Here is a 16,571-nt window from a genome sequence, read left to right on the forward strand (position 1 = left end):
GATACGAGTTGGCATATGCATATACTTATGTAGCTGTGTAGGCATACACCAATTTATTTGCGTCCACATACATACATATGTACACATGTATAAATATACATACATTCATCCATATATTTTGCATGATTGACAAAATTTTGAGTATCAACCAAGAAACGTTCATAAAGCATTGCTTTTGCAGGTTTGCAGGTGCAGCATTTGTTTCGTCCTCTCCTCGACCTTACCCACTTTGTGTATGCGCCTTTTTTCATTTGCGATATTAAAAAAAATGTGTGCTGTTTTTTTATTTGTTATTCAAATGATCATTTCAATCTTATTTCAGCCGGTATGTGTATTCGTTAGAACGTCCCAATGTCTGTGTTGCTTCTGGCCACGTTGCGAACTGATCATTGTGGTGTTGGTGGCTATGGTGGTGTGGTTGTCAAAGCCTGTTTAGCATTATGGTTGCGAATACTCTATTTTTAATAAAACAAAAGCGAGAGGAATTTAAAGTAGTGAGCACTTTGTGTCTGTGCAGCTTCTAGACCGAATTGTCGGTTCGTCGACAAAGCATAAGGATAGAGTGACAACACACCGACTTAGGCGAAAACACTTCCCCAACAGAAAAAAATGTTAGCAATTTTAAACAAGGTTTTTCTCATATTGTAAAATAATTGAATATTTAAAATCTTTACGAAAATTGCTTATTATAATTGCTCCATACTGCCCTTATATCCTCCAGAATGTAAATAAAGGCACCTTCTGTCCTACGATATATGTACATATGTATGTATGTATGAATGTACAATGTGCATATCGAGCCATGCTTTACAAAGGTTAGGCGCTGAACCGTGCTCTTCCTTTGTTTTGCCTACAGGGTTTCACCGTCTCTGACGTTTAAACAAATACAAACAAAAGCTTTGTTTTTATTGTTTGCTTGTAGTTAGTTAGTAGAGAGTGTTTGAAGAGCGACTATGATTTGTTGTGAGTGAATTGATTCACTAAGAGAAGTTGCAGTGACTATATATTTTATTCATAATTTATAACTTATTATGCTTACGTTTGATTTTCGGTTCGCATGGGTATAGAGTGCAAATGCAAATTTATAAGCAAAACAAAAATAATCCATAAGTGTCTAATATTTATTAGTCATTATTTATCAGTGAACCGTACATACACACATACATACATATGTACATATCACATTGTTGTACTCGTATCGCATACAAACAAATTATTTGCAGAGCGAATTTGGCGTCGCGGTGTTTTGGAGAACATGTCTATTTATTGACACTCCAAAACTGGTGACACAAATGTTTCTTTTCATTGATAACAATTAATGAGAAAATTGTATATCTTTGATAACGCTCCAATAATACTTACATACATATGTATATTCAAAGTTTCTAAGGAACTTTACTTTGTTTGGATTATAAAATAATTTCGGACATAAAAAAAATTCAAATAAAAAGTATTTGCGTGAATTAAAAAAAAAAACTTGCTCATCATAGTTATCAAAAGGGTGATTTGTCTCAAAATTAAATTAATTGAAACAATTTTGAACCTATTTCCGGTGAATGCATTTACTAAAAAGTTTTTTTTCGCAAAATTTAGCCTTCAGGTCAATATACAGCGAAAGCAATAAATAAGGAAGAAGTTATGAAAACAAATACATATGTACACATAATCCTAATAAAATGTTGTTGATCGTTGGTTTTTTTTTCCAAATTTTCCATCCATTCCATATAATTAACGAAAGGATAGTCACAAATAATTTAGATTATTACTATATTATTTAGCTAAATCCGCTGAAAGTAACACCTTTCATATATGTCAATTTGAATGTTTGTTATTTTATCTAGTTTTAAAATGGTTGAGTTGAGGTTTCAATTGTAATATCAAACAACTTGAAGAGACGTAGCACCGTTCTAAACAGAGAGGGGTGATAACTAGTTGAAAATTTTCAGTACTGTATAAGTAGAATAACTTTAGGGATTAAATACACTTCTGAATTTCCAAAAAATCGATTTCGGGAGTCCTTCTGGAGATCCACTACGGATTATTTATTTAAAAACTCTTTCTTAAAAAAAAATAAAATTTACATACTTTTATTTATTTATTTTTTTTTTATTTATTAAATGAAAAATAATACAATTATTATCCTACAGGGTAAGAAGCACTAGCTGCCAGGGCCTACGGGTTATTATAAACTTTTACAATCCTACTTTCCAGATAAAGTAAATGTTGTGACATTTTAGTAATTTGACCTGAATTTCTAACCACCGACTTCATCAGATTTGCATGCAATAAAAATTTGTCATGAATTAGAAAATGAAAATTTATGAAAATGAAAATGTTTGAAAATGAAAATTTAAGCATCAAGTTTATCCAAGTAATATTTGTGTTTATTTCGAAAATGGGCGTGTCATTGATAGTCTCTCTGCACTATAAAAACCCAACCATACCACAAATTGAACTGTCAACTTGCTGATTGTGGTAGTCATAATAACTTCTTAGAGCTCTATTGCTTATAATCCGTCTAAAGTACAATCGGTGCGATATTTTATTATATTTATTGGCAACGAGCATTGTTTGTGTATTTTTATACACATACGAACATACTATGTATATGACTCGATAAGAAAGGTATATAAATATTTTAATTTAAGCTATATATTTTAAGTAAAGGGAAGTTATATTTTAAATTAAGACACACAGTTTAAATTTATGAATCTCCTGCCCATTTGGTATGGCAATATACAAAAACAAAAATACAAAGAAATACATCACAAAGCAGTTTCTAAATAAAAATAATAATAATAATATAAATTTCTTTATACCGTTCGCTCTAAGTCCATCCGGTTAATATTATTTTTTGATTTGACTCATAATTTATATAAAAACAGACAACTGTTTATAAGTATTTTCAAGGTTTATTTCAACTCTATTCTCTTCTAATTAAGTTGAGAGTTGAGCGCAGCTCATTTCACACCCACGATGAGACGTGATGAAATCTCCTCTTATCCTCGTTTCCAAGAAATCTAGAGTAGGCCAAACGTACAGCGCGTTGTTAAGACTGTGACCAACATCAGCGGCAAATTCGCAAACAATTCTAAGCTCTTATACAAGAAAAGCCGAAATAAAAAGTGTCCACGGCAAAATAATCGAATGTGGTTTTGAATAGCTGCGTTTTTAGAACATGCTCCACATCCGTACCAAATTTATAGTATATATGTATGTACACCTAATTCTGTTTTTACACGATAGAATGGTTCCCGAGAAATTCGTGTAAAAAAAAATCGTGTAAAAAAAGATACTGGCCAAGTACAAAAATAATAGATTGGTTCTAGACCTCAAAAAATAAGTTAAAATTAGACTAAATAATATAAAAAAAATATTGTTGTAGTTATTTTAAGAATTTATTTTCGTTTTAATTTATTAAATAAACTAAATTATAATAAAATAAATTAAAATTTAGATTTCATAAAAAAAATAATATCAGAAATTCATTGCCAAAAAACTTAAATAACATAAAGTACAACCATAAGAAAATTTAAACATTAAACAATTTTTATTTATTGTCACTGTCTGATAATAAACGTAAACGTTTGCGAAAGACTACAATATCACTGCCATCACTGGAATGTGATTTTGTTGATCATTATCATTTCTAGCCGACTGTGTTGGGACATCAGTAATAGATTTTGAACGAAATCAGTTATCTTAGATTGAGTTTTATTTCGCGTTAACCCATTATAAACTTCCTGTAAGATGCCATTAATGATTTCAGTTCACGTTGAAATTTGGCAGCTCGTTCCTCGTCATGATCATGTTGTTCAAAATGACTACCTAATTTTGTAGCGAAATCAAGACCTTCTCTAATTAGAGATGCTTTCAAAATTGGACGATCTCTTTTCGTCACCGTCACTATGTTCTTTATCATAACGAGTCTCAAGTGGTGAATTCGATAATTTCATTTTCGCTCTGCTTTCATTCGCTACCAACAATTCTAAGCTTCTACATTCTTCTACATCTGCTAACGATAGGTCATCGAATCCATCCCTCATTCGATTAAGCCACGTATTGTTATTATATCGGCAAGTCAGCGTTATTATCGATAACAGGATCTTTGCATTTTACGCATTCTTGGCCAAATATTTTTCCAACACGAGTTCAAAGTTGATGGCTTTAATAAATCTAACGCGATCTTGGACTTGATTAATGCAGTCCATTATAGAAAATTTTTCCATTCATCTATGATCTGATGATTCCTCATAATTATCAAGTTTTTCTACAACATAATGAAAATGAACTTTTATGTAATACGTTTTAAACGTAGCAATTATCCCCTGGTCTAGTGGCTGTATAAGGGAAGTGGTATTAGGCGGCAAAAAACAAAATTGTACGTTTGGGTGCTCCAAAACTGGATGGTCTATGGTATTGTCTAGAATCAAAAGAACTTTAAATTCGAGACATTTTTTTCTTTCATGTAGCGCCTAACTTGGGATGAAGTGCTTCTGAAACCACTCTGTGAAAATTGCAACTGGTTACCCAAGCCTTTTTGTTCGCCATCCAGTGTACAGGCAATTTATTGAAATTACACTTTTCATGGAACGTGGTCTTAAGGCACGATGTACTAGGAGTGGCTTAAGAATACGTTCTCCTGAAGCATTGGAACAAAACAACAACGTAATACGGTCCTTTTGCTACTTTAAAACCACCGGCTGTTTTCTGCGATTTTGCTACATAAGTTCTTCTAGGCATTCTCTTCCAAAAAAGGCCGCTTTCATCTAAATTCCAAACTTGGTCTGGAGTATATTCTCCATCTTCAATAATTTTTTTTAGTTTTTCGGGAAATTCTTTAGCAGCCAATTCATCAGCGGATGCAGTTTCTCCCTTAATTTTTATATTGTGGAGAGCGTGTCTTTTTAAAAAACCAGTCATCCAACCAGTACTTGCGGAAAATGCATGTTGTTTTGACTGAGATGATGTATCTGGATCAATTTCCTGGATACGTTTATAGATTCAACATCCCTTACATACGATGATGACTTTGCACTTAATTTTGTTCCAGAACATACTGATGCTCTAATTACCGTTTCATTTTTTTTAATTGTTCTTAGAGTAGCTTCATGGATTCCGAAATTATTTCCCACTACCGTTGCGCCTTGTCCCGTTGCAAGTTGATCTAAAATTTTGATTTTGGTATCTAAGCTGATCGCTTTCCTCATTTTTAATGCAGGAGAATTATGTAACATGGGTATGGCTACCAAAATATATTTTATTAATCAAAAATGCAAAAATCTAAAATTAAATATTTGAAACTAACCTGTTATTGGTCTACCAAAATTATATGAGCTTCTACTTTATTTTACTTAGCACTTGTTAAAAATCAGCAAAAACTAACGATCTTTCAATTATAATTGTCAAATAGGAACTAAATTGTGTGTACAATACATTATGTACGTTTTACTTTTTCAATAATTCAGGGAATCCTGCATTTCCAGAAATTACACAGAAATTAAACAGAAATTACGCATACATAGACATAACTCAGAATACACACCAGAATTATTTTAAGTAGAAAAAAATTCATTGAAAAAAAACGTGTTAAATCCAATAATTCATGTAAAAAAAGTAATTTTGTTTTTTTTGTATTCGTGTTATTTCAAATTATGTCGTGTAAAAATAGAAATATTTTTTCGTATTTACTCGTGTTATTTCAAATTCGTGTAAAAACAGAATGCTTACAAACTTGTGTAGTAAAAAATAATTTTGAGTAACCCCACTTCAATATCTTTATGTCCGCTCATGTTCGCTATTATTACAGGGTCGTCAGCAAGATATGTCACCAAAAGTTAAAAGTTTCCCTGAGATTTCTGTACCAGGCGCTGTTCCGTCTAACTGCCCTCACGCGGCCATATGGTAAAAACATGTGTACGTGTGTTTGATGCTACACGCTAGCTTTGCAGATGCTGGTACTGGAGTTTCAAATCAAAAATACGCTAATTTAATTATCACACACAATTTGTTCAGCATACAAACTGACATACATAAATACATACATACATATGTACTTATAAATGTACATATGTGTATGTAGATTAGAAGGAGTCACACAAATTTACAAAATTGTCACAACAAATGTCAAGTAACACAACCACACACATATTGAAATTGTAAACATATGTATGTATATATGTACATATGTATGTAAATGTGTGCATAAGACATACTTCGATTGGTATGAGTATTTTTAGTAAATGCCCACAAATAAAAATTGAGATAAAGGACAAACGTCTTCTTCTTTAATGGCGTAGACAGCGCTTACGAGATTATAGCCGAGTCAGCGCGCCAGTCGTTCTTGGAATTGGATATTCCAAGTGTAACCAGAACCTTCTCCACCTGGGTTTTTCAATATGGAGGGAGGTCTTCCTCTTTCTCTGTTCAGCTGGAGCGTTTTCATTCATTCGGACGACATGACTTAGCCAGCGTAGCCGCTATCTCTTAATTCGAACTGAACTATGTCAATATCTCGTACAGCTCATCGTTCCATATTCGCCGTTGCCAATGTGCAAAGGACCAAAAATCTTTCACAGAATTTTTCTCTCAAAAACACGTAACGTCGACTCATCAGATGCTGTCATCGTCCATGCCTCTGCACCATACAACAGTAACACCTACTGGCAAGTGTTATTCTGCGTTGGATTTCGAGGCTGATGTTGTTGTTGGTGTTAATGGTGTTACCTACTTATGACTTCGAAGTTATTACTGTCAACAGTGACGGGGGATCCAAGTCGTCAGTGCGACGACTGTTTGTTTGATGACGGGAGATATTTCGTCTTGTCCCCATTCACTATCAGTCCCTTTTACGCGGTAAAATATATACATATATAACATAATATTTTCTCTTAATTAATATGTACATAAATTCAAAACTGAACGATGGAAAATGTGTCGCATCGATGGACAACTTTCAACAGCCAGCTGAGATGCTCCATTAACATTAAAGTAAAAAAGTTTTATTATTAAAATGTTATTCTGCATATTTGATATACATACATATACATACATACATATGTATATGTAACTCTGAAATGAGTTTTCGCCGGTGAAGATGGCTCTCTTTTCTCTACAGGGTTCCATCCAGAAATATGAAAGTGTCAAGGTTTTATATCGTATTTACACAAGCATATACATACATAGATACATATGTACATATGTACATACATATATATGTTAAACTGAAGATGTGATTAGCTGAAAATGGCTAAAGGTGAGTAGTTGTGTTTTTGATTAGTGTAATTGTTTCTCCTCTTATTGTATACCACATAATATACCATATACCTACATACATACATATGTATGTACATATTATATCTTTGTGTGTATAAATAATAAAGAATATTTGTCACAGCGATAATGAAGATAATAAATTGGGCAAAGCCCTTGTTCAAAATATTGATTAACGCCTATCCTCATTTAAAATTGATTTTCATAACTTCTTTACCTCATCAGCTGCAAAAACACATATACAAGCATAAAAATTCGCAAACTCACAAAGTCGTGTCAATTTATTTATTTCAAGTACTTACACATGTACATATCTACTTATGAGTGCGTGGGTATGAAAATGCGGTGAAATCGTTTTAATAAACAGTAACAAATACTGTGACACTTTAAAACATGTAATCGTTAACGGCAGTTTGTCATAAAACTTTATTTAAATGTCAAATATGTGCACTTAAAATTTGTGTCGATCAATTTGTTTGGAGATCATGAGCACGAGTTCCATATTTATAATTAATTTTGCGATTGACTTCTTTTTCTAAAAAAAAAATTAAAAGAAAGGTCAACTTAAGGGTGCTATGGAAGATACAAAGGCTTGCACAACGTATGTTTAAAATTTATATCATTTATTACATCTTTGAGTAACGTACCTGCAATTGAATTTAAATATTTTTTAGGAAAAAACTTGACGAAAGTATATACTGTTGGGAGCTCGTTGTTTTCCCCTGCAGATGACGCGCCTAGCATGGCGCTGAATATCGCTGTCATAGTTTTGACGTTTTGTTTTTTTTTTGCTTAATATCAAAACTTTACCATATTGAAAAAGCACCAAAAATATAGATAAATATTCTTCCGAATATTATTAATCATGTCGTATCAACTATACAGAAACACAACACTAGGAAATACTTTACAAGAGAGTCTTGATGAACTAATCCAAGTAAGTAATTTCTTAATGATATTGATATAAACACTAATAGTTTGGTATTGCAAAAACTGTAATTATTATAAACCGCTTGTTTTAGTATGGTCACATTACACCAACACTGGCATTCAAGGTACTCTTGCAGTTTGATAAGTCCATCAATCTAGCTCTAAATCAACGGGTCAAGGCTAGAGTTACATTCAAGGCGAACAAACTGAATACGTATCGATTCTGCGATAATGTGTGGACGCTTATGTTAAATGAAGTAGAGTTCCGCGAGGTGCACGAATTCGCCAAAGTAGATAAAGTGAAAATTGTAGCCTGCGATGGAAAGAGCGGTGAATTCAATGGATAATGTATTAATATCTACACGACAATATGGAAAACGGTATCAGTTCTCGGCTAAACTATTATTACACATTCATGCTGACTAGGATTTAGTGATTAGAGCGGAACATTGGATGCTTGGACAAAGTTGTTCGGAGATACAAATATTTAAGTAAATTAGTAAAGTAATGTATAAAAAATCTTTATTAAAATACAGAGATGAATTTTTTATGACAAATTGTCTTAAAAATATTTTATATACTAATCAATTAAACCGATTAGGTTGATAATTAAACATCTGATTTTTCTTACTGCAATTGCTAGTCGTTCTTTAAATTCAAATACCATGCATGTATGTGTGTATGTCCAACGAAATAATTCTTCAAAAATGCAAGGGGTATGTGCGCAGTTTTTTGATTACACTTGCTCGCACTTGCGATTAGATAATTTTTATTTTATCCATATTATTTTTATTTGATAGTCCCCTGTGTTATAAGGTTATTGTTTTAAGAAAAATATTCATATAATATATTTCCAAAATGGCGCTGGCGTCAGTTACATCTCCGATCGTCAAATGTGCTTTCAATATTGTACCCAAAGAAAATATATGTATATCAAACAAGTTTCTAAATACAATTGACTCAATTGCAAAGTTCTAAGTTCAGAGCAACCAAAATCTAGTACCACGATATTGCCCTTCCATTGCCTTTATACGTATGAATGTACATATGTACAGTGTTTATGAATACGAAAAAAAAATATTTCTGTGTGTACAGTAAAAGTAAATAAGTTTTATACACGATTGCTACTTTTTTTTTAATTTTATGTGTCAGCATTAACAAGATGACAATTCGCAATTTAAAAAAAATAATTTTATTGTTGTGTCTAGTTAATTATTTTTGCGTGTAATAATTGATAACTTTTCGATTGAAATTTTATAGCTTAGTAGTGTCTTATTTCGTGATGTTTTGTTATCACTACGAGTATAAATTTAAATGTACATATGCTTGAATATTTACATAGTGGACTAAGTTTGTCCATTTTGTGGGCAAGTATGCGTAAATTAACTTTTAAAATCACGATTATACAAATTTCAAATTTGTTGTATATTATATTACAGTAGAGGCCCGCTAATCCGGATCAATTAAAACCGGCCCTTATCCGGAATATCAGGGAATCCGGATTACCAAAGACATATCAGAACTATGTACTCGTATTAAGAAAAAATATTTATAAATTTCTGTTTGTTTATTATAACAAATAATACACATGTTCCAAAAAACTTAAAACAATAAAGCATAAAAGTGAATGTAGTGAATAATAAATATGTGATCCGGATTAGAGAATACGGATAGAGAATGTCGGTCCGGATTACAAGGGACATAATAGAAATTTTGAATTTTTTAACCCTGTCCGGATTACAGTGGAATCCGGATTAGGCCGTGTCCGGATTAGCGGGCCTCTACTGTATTTATACTTACATAAATCATCATTACTTCTATAACTAAAGGATTTATTCTGAACAGTTATGAAATATATCTGAGAGTATAGCTTTGTACGCATATAGTATATGTATGTATGTAAATACATTTTCAATGCTACTTTGAATACCCATGAAAAATTTACTTTTCTCCAAATATTAGTTATCTTCTTTGTTCATTAATATATGTATTTTTGTAATCGTCGGATATGTGAGATGACTGCCTAGTTGAAAACGCACATTGTTGTTAACGTGTTAAATTATTGTCCTCAAAAACAAAAAGCAACCTAGTACTTTTTTATCATTTCGTGAATCGCTGCTTTGCTACAACGATTTATTTAATATGCGAATCAACCACTTGAAGGTAAAGTCTTTGTTATATTCATGTTAAACATTATAAAGTATACATTATTGATATGGTTAATTTCTTTAAATGAACTTAAGAATATTCAGCCAAACTTACATATGTATATGGGTACTTATATGTACATACATACATATGTGTATAAATTTAAAACACTGTTCAGAATCCCTATAATATAGTAGTAGACTGTCTAATGATTACGCGATCGTCCATATCATTTCATGAGTTGAAATACTATCAGTAATATGCATGCTCCAGTTTCACTTTAGAAAGCCGCGCTCTAAGATTTGCAAACCGACTAAAACCGGTTTGCCATTCCGGCAAGACCTTACGACTTCAATATAAAATATTCGCAGAATAGACAATATTTAATTAAGTACATTGTACATTGGTGAGCCTGAATGTGTACAAATTACATATAATATGATGTGGAAAATATACATGTTCGTATGTATATATGTATGTATGTATTTTCAAAAAATAATTTTACACACTTTTGATTATACATTTTGTAGTTTGTGTGCAATATGTGATTTTGCTTTCTTTCTACAGATAACAATTCCCAGTCAAAACAAAACAAGTACTAAGCATCACTTAGTGACAACAATTTGTGATTATGCCTTTCATCCCGCTCCATTTATAAACAAATATTGATGAAATACACAACCTCACTGATATCAGATTATTACACCCAATTTGTTACCATGTGAGTGTGTTTCCTGTGTGTTCATGTTCCTCAGTGGTTCACAAGTTCAAATCCTTTGAAAAATTAACGAAGTATTATTATCATTTTAAACATCAATTCATAAACATTACTATTTAAAGAAAATTAATTGACTTTAATTAAATAATACACATGTGGTTTTTGTATTTGTTTAACCCTTGTCATTTATTTTATTTATGTATGTATATATAAATGTAATTTTAAAAACCACAAGGGGGATTCTATATAACTATTTGTACAATCAACAATTATTTACATTTTCATAACCTCAATTTATCAGTACTAATGTTATCATACATTTTTATATTGAGCATAGTTCACAATTTGTTAACATTGTATACTTTGTAATTATTTATCTTTACTAACAAGTATAATTCGGCATGCGTGTTGGTATTTATATAATTTTTCTAAATATTCGAAATTCAGGTATAATTCATGTTTAATTTTAAATATATTTCTTCTTAATAACTAAAGGTAAATTATAAATTCTGAAAATACATTGCTGTAGAATATTCCATAATGTGTAATCTCCTTTCTTGGAAAATGTTATCACATCAATTGAGCAAAATCCATAATGTAATACTGTGACCTCTGATGGACTTCATTACGCAGCACATTGCCACCAAAACCAATAACATTGTTCGCCGGAGGTGATGCCTCCAAATCCGTCGCACCATCACCAATCATTGTAATATTGGCATTGGGATGGCAGTGTTTAATAATTGAAACTGCTTCCGCTTTGCCGCCACTTTTTGAAGTAGGTTCTGTAGTATCGAAGCTTGCATAATCACCATTAAAATAAAAAAGCAATTTATTTGCAAATATATGATTTCGGGGTATTCCCAGTTCATCAGCAATGGGATCGATTAAACAATGAAATCCTCCCGAAATTAAATAAATTTCTTTTTTTTCCGCTTTTAATTTTTCTATAAAAGCTCTTATATTTTTAGTTAACGTACAAGGGCGTTGATGGAGAAACTCATTGATCTGATTTTGGCTTGGACGAATAATATTTAATCTTATATTTAAGGCATCTTGGAAAGACATTGCACCTCCCATGGCTTCTTTTGTGACGCGAGCTACCTCCGAACCTTTACCACAAAAATCTGCCAGCTCATCGATTCCTTCTTCACAGATTAATGTTGAATCAACATCGAAACATATTATGTCAGATTTTTTTACAATTTCAGAGGCTTCTTCGGCATTTTTACTTGACTTCAAGGCGTCGCGGTTAGGAGCAGACACCATAGTTCTATTTATTAATGATGCCTTTCCAGAAGAATTTAATTGAACGTTATCTGCGTACGTAAAGTCTGAATTTGACGTTGAAGCAGTAGATTGAATAGCTGCTGTAAATGTATCATTTAAGAGATTCCCGCTTCTTGCCACGCGAACCGAACCCATAGTCATACGATTCATTGTTTACTCAAATTACGCCAGTTACGTCAATCCGAATAGAAAAAAGTAGCCTCTGCTGTTGGTGCTGCACTTGTTTTGTTTACTTGTAGCCTTTTGACGATGCACTTGTTTTCTTTAATGGATTAAGTGATGATATGATGATAATGCGTATTCAACAAAGATTTGCTTTTTTATTTTAACAAATTTAATCACGCCACAATTTAATAATCCCCTTTTTGTAAAAGCAATTTTGTTAAAGGGTTTATTTTTATGATGCTGGTTTGCTTCAAACAAATAAAATTTAACGAATTAACTATACAAATATAAATTTAGAAAGATATTGTTGATTGAAGGAAAACAGGCCAGCAAGTAAATTAATATTTGCTCTTTGCACAGTTCTTAAATGAAAGCAATGTGCAAATTTCCCCACTTTTAAATATTCCACGTTTTGTTCCAATGGAAATTTCCAATGTTTATCAGCACTTTTAAACAGCTGATAAGCAGTGTTGCAATTTCGCCTATTTGTAACTTAATTTTATATAATTATTATAGAACTTTTTTCACATCCCGAAAAATTTATTATAAATATTAAAGCCATTATATCGACAACTTTGAAATATATAAGCAAATCCTTTTTTTTTTTATAGTCAACTTACAGTAAAAAGCGTAACTTATCATATAACAGATATTTCAAAAACAAATATTGCAATTATTTCAACTTACCATTGTGGGAACCAGGGAATTTCTTCATAGTAGGTTTACCCATAAATTATGGTCTCACTGACGATCAGCTGATTTGATTTGCCATCAAATATAATTGAAACACCCTGTGTCACGAACACATTTTATTTTCCTCCACCTCTATTATTAAACCACTATCAGCTTTAAAATTGTTACAAAATAATTTTTTTAATAAAATAAGATGCTTTCTTTTATTTCTTCTATGAGAACAGTGTTAGCTCGACAACAAAGTGTTGACACATTAAGGAAACTTCATACATCAGCTATTTGTGAAGCTGCCCGTAAGGGCACTCGAGAGAAGGCTCGAAAAAAAAAAGTTAAAGTTGAAGTGAAGAAAGTGGGGTTCATACCACATAATCAAAGGGATAAGAAGTAATAATGTGTACAATAAAGAGGAAATAATAGATAAATAATATGATTATTAACTTCTTTCAGAATTAATTTGCAACGTGAAAATTTACACTTTGACGATTCTTGGAAACAATTACCACAAGACAATGTTTATGTCCTGAAATACTATCGTTGGCCGGTATATACGGTTGCTGATGCTATACAGTGTCATCGTGAAACACATCATCCTTCTATGTACAATGTGCCTAACGCTCCACTCATCGTAGATATTGAATTGGATATGCGAGCAGAGAAGAAAAGCCGATTCGTGGACAACTTTCAGCGCATGGCTATGATACCTCATAAATTCGAGCATGGTGAGGAGCGCAAAATCCTCGTTTTCACAAAAGGAAATGTATGTTAAATACAATAATATCCCAATGAAATTATATACTATTTTCCTAATTATAGGATGAGATCAGTGAGGCTCGGGAAGCCGGTGCTACACTTGTAGGTGGTATTGAGTTGATAAAGGACATAACCAACGGAGAGTTATTACTGACCGATTATCAATTTGTACTCGCACATCCAAACATTTTGCCGGAGTTGGTGGCCCTGCGAGGACTGATGAAACGTAAGTTTCCAAACCCACGAAGCGAGACACTTGGTACAAATTTAGCGGAAATGATTGAACGCTTTTCAAATGGCATTAGCTATGCAGCCACCAAGGATGAGCATCAACAAGATTTTGGGTTGATTTCAACAAGCGTGGGAACATTAGATATGGATACTCACAAATTAGAAGAAAATTTACGTTCCTTACTGCTAGATGTTGATTCAATACGTCCTAAGCGTGAAGGTGAACGATTTATAAAACGTGTACTACTTAAGAGTCCACCGAGTAGTGAACGACTGAAAATAGATGCTCTTCAATATGTACCAGAGTTCTACGTAAAAACAGCTAATAAAGCTTCTGCGAAATCGAACGAAGTCGAGGAACGGGTAGAAGAATTCAGCGAAAAACAAGAAGCTGTAGCTGCACAATAATGTTACATTGAAAAATTTTTAATAGACCAGTAATATGTACTGTTGAGTGTCGTAAATAAAGGTTGAAATAAATGTAAGTCATTTAAGGTTCTGAAAGAAACTACGGTGTTAATTTGTGGATAATCATGGCTGTTATGATTCGGTGACGCAACGTTGATGCTAACAGGACGAAATATGGTTATTGTTGTTCTCCAAGTAACTGAAAACGAAAGAATTAGAATTTCTTTTCTTGTCAGTGATTTTAATTTTTGGTTTATTATATAACTATCATCGTCATGGAGGAAATTGTAAACGAATATGTTTGCATTACAAAACTTCAACATAAGCTTATGATATACATATGTATGTAATGTCTACCCAGAATAATTATAACTTTTCCCTTAAAAATACAAAGCAGGTTGAAAAAGTTCTTACGCCTTTTGTGTCGCGGTAGTCCGTTCGTGTTGACGTTGCATTTCCAATTGCTTCACACGTGTATAAGCGGCACTAGCCAGTAAAACAATAACATTTGATGCCCACCATAATGCTGACTTTGCATCATTATACCATTGTGTCGCTATAACAGTCTGGGCGCAGGCCTTTGCAGTTCCAGAAATGTTGTGAGTTAATGGTGATGTTACCTACATATGTAAATTTTAAACATACATTATAAATAAATTAAAATCTCCAAAATATTGTACGTTGCATTGCAGTTTTATTACCTTTATTTGCAAAACTGTAACAAATCCAATTGCGAAACCACATAAGCCCCCAAGCACCATTGCACTAATAAACCAAGGAGCAAATATGTGTTCATAGTTAAGAATTGCGTTCATTTCTCCATTAATGAAGATTAAAGGCAAGAAAAAGACACTGGAGTAGACATTATTGTAGTAGCTTAGTAGAAGAACTTGCTGATTAACGTGAACTAATGCCTTTTTGGTTTGAATGGAATACCAGGCTAGAATAAACGAGCCCATAACTCCATAGATTGTGCCGCGTAGAGAGAACTGTGCGGTTAAGCTCTCCTGGTCGACTCCCAAAAGGAAACCAAAAACAACAAATACACAGCACATTGTAGCCTTGAAGCTGGTTTTTTGTCGTAACAGTATATAAGTTAGTATGACATTAAAAACCGTCGTTAACGAACGGCCAACATAATAAAAAGCTACTCCCACATATTTAAGGCACAAATTATTTGTTGCGACCATTAAAGTAAACAAAATGGATAACGGCAAAATCTAATGATAAAAAAATTTTAAGTAATGCACGAATTAATAATAAATTTAGATATTACCTTTCGAAAAATATCCACATCAAATGGATTACCTTCTGGGAACGTAATGACATTTGGATAACGCCGACCAAGAGCACTCAAAAGCGCACATAAACCCGCGGAGACAAGGCATTGGAACCAGCATACAAAAAGGGGTGCGTCTAAATTTACCGTATCACTGCTTAGTAGTAATTTGTTCATAAACACTGTACATATTGATACTGTCCTACAATCATATTAATAAACGGAAACTCAAGACATTTAGGATTTACTTTTTGTTTTCTTACCAATATAAAGCTACTACAAAAAATACCAATAGGTATTTATTCACTAATCGGTTGTGCTCCGACATACTTGTATACATTTTGGCGATTTGTGCGTTTTTCTTAAATTATATTAATTAAATTTACGATTAAAAACACATTGTTGTAAACGAGGCCAAATACTACTGATAAAGACACAAACAGCTGTACAAATTTGTCAGTATTTTTTTATATATCTATTACTTTGTGTGACAACTACAATTCAACCAGAGATAAACTTTTAACTACTCTATTATTGAAAAGAAGCTTTGCCAGGTAACCCATTAATTAATACTTTTAGTTTTTATTAAAAATAAGACATATTTTCAGTTCATAATTCTTATAACATTTCAAGGGATATATCTCTGATATCAATTTATATAAATGTAAACAAATATTAGTCGACTTT

The 16,571-nt window shown here is 32.4% G+C and overlaps 5 protein-coding genes across 6 annotated transcripts; 2 read left to right on the forward strand and 3 right to left on the reverse strand.

The window, feature by feature from the left end:
• Nucleotides 1-3,724: 3,724 nt before the first annotated feature.
• LOC120778960 lies at nucleotides 3,725-5,412 on the reverse strand. Its single transcript, XM_040111078.1, has 3 exons — nucleotides 5,309-5,412; nucleotides 4,923-5,245; nucleotides 3,725-3,913 (listed from the first exon to the last, which is right to left on the reverse strand). The coding sequence occupies exons 2-3, from the start codon at nucleotides 5,235-5,237 to the stop codon at nucleotides 3,725-3,727; spliced, it is 504 nt and encodes a 167-aa protein (XP_039967012.1). The 5' UTR covers nucleotides 5,238-5,245; nucleotides 5,309-5,412.
• A 2,655-nt stretch (nucleotides 5,413-8,067) lies between these two features.
• LOC120766740 (transcription initiation factor IIA subunit 2) lies at nucleotides 8,068-8,752 on the forward strand. Its single transcript, XM_040092406.1, has 2 exons — nucleotides 8,068-8,209; nucleotides 8,295-8,752. The coding sequence occupies exons 1-2, from the start codon at nucleotides 8,138-8,140 to the stop codon at nucleotides 8,547-8,549; spliced, it is 327 nt and encodes a 108-aa protein (XP_039948340.1). The 5' UTR covers nucleotides 8,068-8,137; the 3' UTR covers nucleotides 8,550-8,752.
• Nucleotides 8,753-11,510: 2,758 nt separating this feature from the next.
• On the reverse strand, nucleotides 11,511-12,900 carry LOC120782869 (phosphoserine phosphatase). Its single transcript, XM_040115412.1, has one exon. The coding sequence runs from the start codon at nucleotides 12,506-12,508 to the stop codon at nucleotides 11,639-11,641; it is 870 nt and encodes a 289-aa protein (XP_039971346.1). The 5' UTR covers nucleotides 12,509-12,900; the 3' UTR covers nucleotides 11,511-11,638.
• Nucleotides 12,901-13,409: 509 nt separating this feature from the next.
• LOC120780700 (39S ribosomal protein L1, mitochondrial) lies at nucleotides 13,410-14,705 on the forward strand. The gene is made up of 3 exons (XM_040112964.1): nucleotides 13,410-13,600; nucleotides 13,664-13,973; nucleotides 14,030-14,705. The coding sequence occupies exons 1-3, from the start codon at nucleotides 13,410-13,412 to the stop codon at nucleotides 14,603-14,605; spliced, it is 1,077 nt and encodes a 358-aa protein (XP_039968898.1). The 3' UTR covers nucleotides 14,606-14,705.
• Nucleotides 14,706-14,831: 126 nt separating this feature from the next.
• Nucleotides 14,832-16,454, reverse strand: LOC120780709 (GDP-fucose transporter 1). 2 transcript variants are annotated; one of them, XM_040112971.1, is made up of 4 exons: nucleotides 16,148-16,454; nucleotides 15,882-16,086; nucleotides 15,307-15,825; nucleotides 14,832-15,225 (listed from the first exon to the last, which is right to left on the reverse strand). In XM_040112971.1, the coding sequence occupies exons 1-4, from the start codon at nucleotides 16,222-16,224 to the stop codon at nucleotides 15,016-15,018; spliced, it is 1,011 nt and encodes a 336-aa protein (XP_039968905.1). In that variant the 5' UTR covers nucleotides 16,225-16,454; the 3' UTR covers nucleotides 14,832-15,015. The 2 variants fall into 2 exon arrangements, with proteins under 2 accessions (XP_039968905.1, XP_039968909.1); XM_040112975.1 differs by having other exon boundaries at nucleotides 15,882-16,081; nucleotides 16,148-16,240.
• Between the last annotated feature and the right edge of the window lie 117 nt (nucleotides 16,455-16,571).

Source organism: Bactrocera tryoni, chromosome 1 (genome assembly GCF_016617805.1).
Source record: "Bactrocera tryoni isolate S06 chromosome 1, CSIRO_BtryS06_freeze2, whole genome shotgun sequence".
NCBI lineage: Eukaryota > Metazoa > Arthropoda > Insecta > Diptera > Tephritidae > Bactrocera > Bactrocera tryoni.

Bases quoted from the DNA above. Each gene is read 5' to 3' on its own strand.
- LOC120778960 (XM_040111078.1), bottom strand. From the start codon at position 5,237: ATGTTACATAATTCTCCTGCATTAAAAATGAGGAAAGCGATCAGCTTA. The intron at 3,914-4,922 runs TGACTGGTTTTT...GTTATGATAAAG, and splicing joins TTCCGCAAGTACTGGTTGGA to AACATAGTGACGGTGACGAA.
- LOC120766740 (XM_040092406.1), top strand. From the start codon at position 8,138: ATGTCGTATCAACTATACAGAAACACAACACTAGGAAATACTTTACAA. The intron at 8,210-8,294 runs GTAAGTAATTTC...CGCTTGTTTTAG, and splicing joins GTCTTGATGAACTAATCCAA to TATGGTCACATTACACCAAC.
- LOC120782869 (XM_040115412.1), bottom strand. From the start codon at position 12,508: ATGAATCGTATGACTATGGGTTCGGTTCGCGTGGCAAGAAGCGGGAAT.
- LOC120780700 (XM_040112964.1), top strand. From the start codon at position 13,410: ATGCTTTCTTTTATTTCTTCTATGAGAACAGTGTTAGCTCGACAACAA. The intron at 13,601-13,663 runs GTAATAATGTGT...AACTTCTTTCAG, and splicing joins CATAATCAAAGGGATAAGAA to AATTAATTTGCAACGTGAAA. The intron at 13,974-14,029 runs GTATGTTAAATA...TCCTAATTATAG, and splicing joins TCGTTTTCACAAAAGGAAAT to GATGAGATCAGTGAGGCTCG.
- LOC120780709 (XM_040112971.1), bottom strand. From the start codon at position 16,224: ATGTATACAAGTATGTCGGAGCACAACCGATTAGTGAATAAATACCTA. The intron at 15,826-15,881 runs GTAATATCTAAA...TTTTATCATTAG, and splicing joins ATGTGGATATTTTTCGAAAG to ATTTTGCCGTTATCCATTTT. The intron at 15,226-15,306 runs GTAATAAAACTG...TTACATATGTAG, and splicing joins TTACAGTTTTGCAAATAAAG to GTAACATCACCATTAACTCA.